The sequence below is a fragment of the Hipposideros armiger genome, unplaced genomic scaffold (genome assembly GCF_001890085.2).
Source record: "Hipposideros armiger isolate ML-2016 unplaced genomic scaffold, ASM189008v1 scaffold_173, whole genome shotgun sequence".
In the NCBI taxonomy this organism is placed as follows: domain Eukaryota; kingdom Metazoa; phylum Chordata; class Mammalia; order Chiroptera; family Hipposideridae; genus Hipposideros; species Hipposideros armiger.
In genome coordinates, this window is record NW_017731523.1 from 160,645 (window position 1) to 162,642 (window position 1,998).

General features: G+C 37.8%; 1 protein-coding gene across 1 annotated transcript in view; it reads left to right on the plus strand.

Annotated features, from left to right (window-relative positions):
• Positions 1 to 1,998, plus strand: part of MEP1B (meprin A subunit beta) — a 70,039-nt gene that overhangs the window by 30,469 nt on the left and 37,572 nt on the right. Inside the window, exons 2-3 of the mRNA XM_019652063.1 lie at positions 352 to 402; positions 488 to 531. Coding sequence (XP_019507608.1) covers positions 352 to 402; positions 488 to 531 — 95 coding nt within the window. The remainder of the gene's footprint in view (positions 1 to 351; positions 403 to 487; positions 532 to 1,998) is intronic.

A 1,998-nucleotide genomic window follows, 5' to 3' on the forward strand; every position in this document is an offset into this window, starting at 1 on the left:
TTTCTATTTAATCCGGTCACCTAGCCTACTCTTCCAAATTCAGCTTAATTGACCACATATGGAGTGATCAATTTCTTATTCCTGAAGTCATCTGGCATTCAAGGGACATGAATAGGTCAAGAGCATATATGCAAAAACCCCATAGCCCCAAGTTTGCCTTATGAGAAGTTCTCAATCAGTGAATCAATGAACCAATCAACAAATCAATCAATCAAGGTACATGTATTGAATCAGAACCTAGTAGTCACTTAATGAGGTAAATGAACTTTGCTTACTTCTAATTTGGTAATTGATAAAGATTAACTTCTTTCATAAACATAATGTTCACTGTGTTTTTCTTTGTTATTTTAGTTAAAGATGTAGACGGTGGGCTTGACCAGGATATATTTGATATCAATGAAGGTTTGTAGACTTACTTTTTACATTATTTATTAAGTGGGCAGTTTGAATCCAATTTGCTAACATTAATTTTTATCTTTCCTTTTAGATTTGGGACTGGATCTTTTTGAGGGAGACATCAAACTTGATAGTGTGAGTTGAAACAATGCAAGGAAGAATTGTGTATTACTAATTACTGCAAGCTAAAATACAGAGTATCTAAGAATGATTGCTCAGCATGGGCTAAGTTATGCCCAACTATCTTTAAGGGTACAGAATCATGGTGATACATTTATTTAATGAATACATTGTACTGTAAGGGACTCATATAATAGTTATCATCCGTCACTCAGATTTCTGTGTGGTTAAAGCCACCATTATCCACTGTAGACACATTGGTCTTATTGATCTTTTTTATTGTAATTATTGGAACAATAGGATGTTTTCATCTTTAAATAGAACCTCACTGGTTCAATCTAGTTGAAGCAAAGTTAAACTGAATTTGTAAATGTCTTTGACGAATCAGGCCTTTTACCATAAGAGATAGATTTTGTGACTTCTACTCTGACAGCTAAAAATAGTATTGTTAAGAAAGGGTCTTCCCAAACCTACTCATAAAGAGTACTAATTCTTCACTAGCCATCATGGCCCACAGATGAACACAGAGATACCTTACATGTAGTTTAAGAGAGCTTAAATGTTCGCTATCATAAGCGTTTCTTACATCCCTCTCACCTCCTCTGTAAACTTCAACTCAAGAATAAGAGCTGCAGTGTCTGAGGTTTAGTCCTAGGCCTGCTCTTCTATCTGAACTCTCTTCTGGATCTCACCTTGTGCCTGGGCTTTAGGTGTCATCTCTCTGCTATGACTCCAAACGTATAACTCGAGTCCATTCCTTTTGCTGAGATCCAGACTGCTCTATCCAGATGCCAATTTGTCACTCCCATTTGAATGTCTACAAGATACCTCAAATCTAAGGTGTCCTATGAACTCAGATTTTCCACACAAGTTGTTCCTCCCATCTTCCCAAGTGGTAAAGTCATCACCACTCCCTCACCCCATGCCACTGAATAAGTAAACAAAACCCAGGAGTCACTTTTCTTCTTCCCTTTCCCTCACCTTGACATCCAATCCATCAGCGAGTTTTGTCATTTCTATCTCCAGCATATACCTCAAATCACCCACTTTTTTCTTAATTTAATCTTTCTATTTCAAATATTGCCCTGTCCTTGTCCCACACCCCATAGTAAAGTGACCTTTTAAAGAGGCAATGATATACCATTTCACTTATGGGCTTGAAACTCTTCAATAACTTCCTATTGCATTTAAAAGAATATCCAAATTTGCCTATAACTTTCAAGACCTTGCATAACTTAACTCCTGCCTTTTTCTCCTCCCATTTCTTCTTCTCTTCCCTCCTTCCCTCCCCTCTCCTCTCTTCTCTTATCTCATCTCTTTTTTAACTCATTAGGCTGCTGGCCTCCAATCATACTCAAAACATACCAAGCACGTTCCCACCTCAGGACCAGAGCAACTACTCTTTCCTCTACTTGAAATGACCTTCCCAGGGTCTCTTCAGCCCTGGCTCTATCCTATCATTCCCATTTCACCTTAAATGTC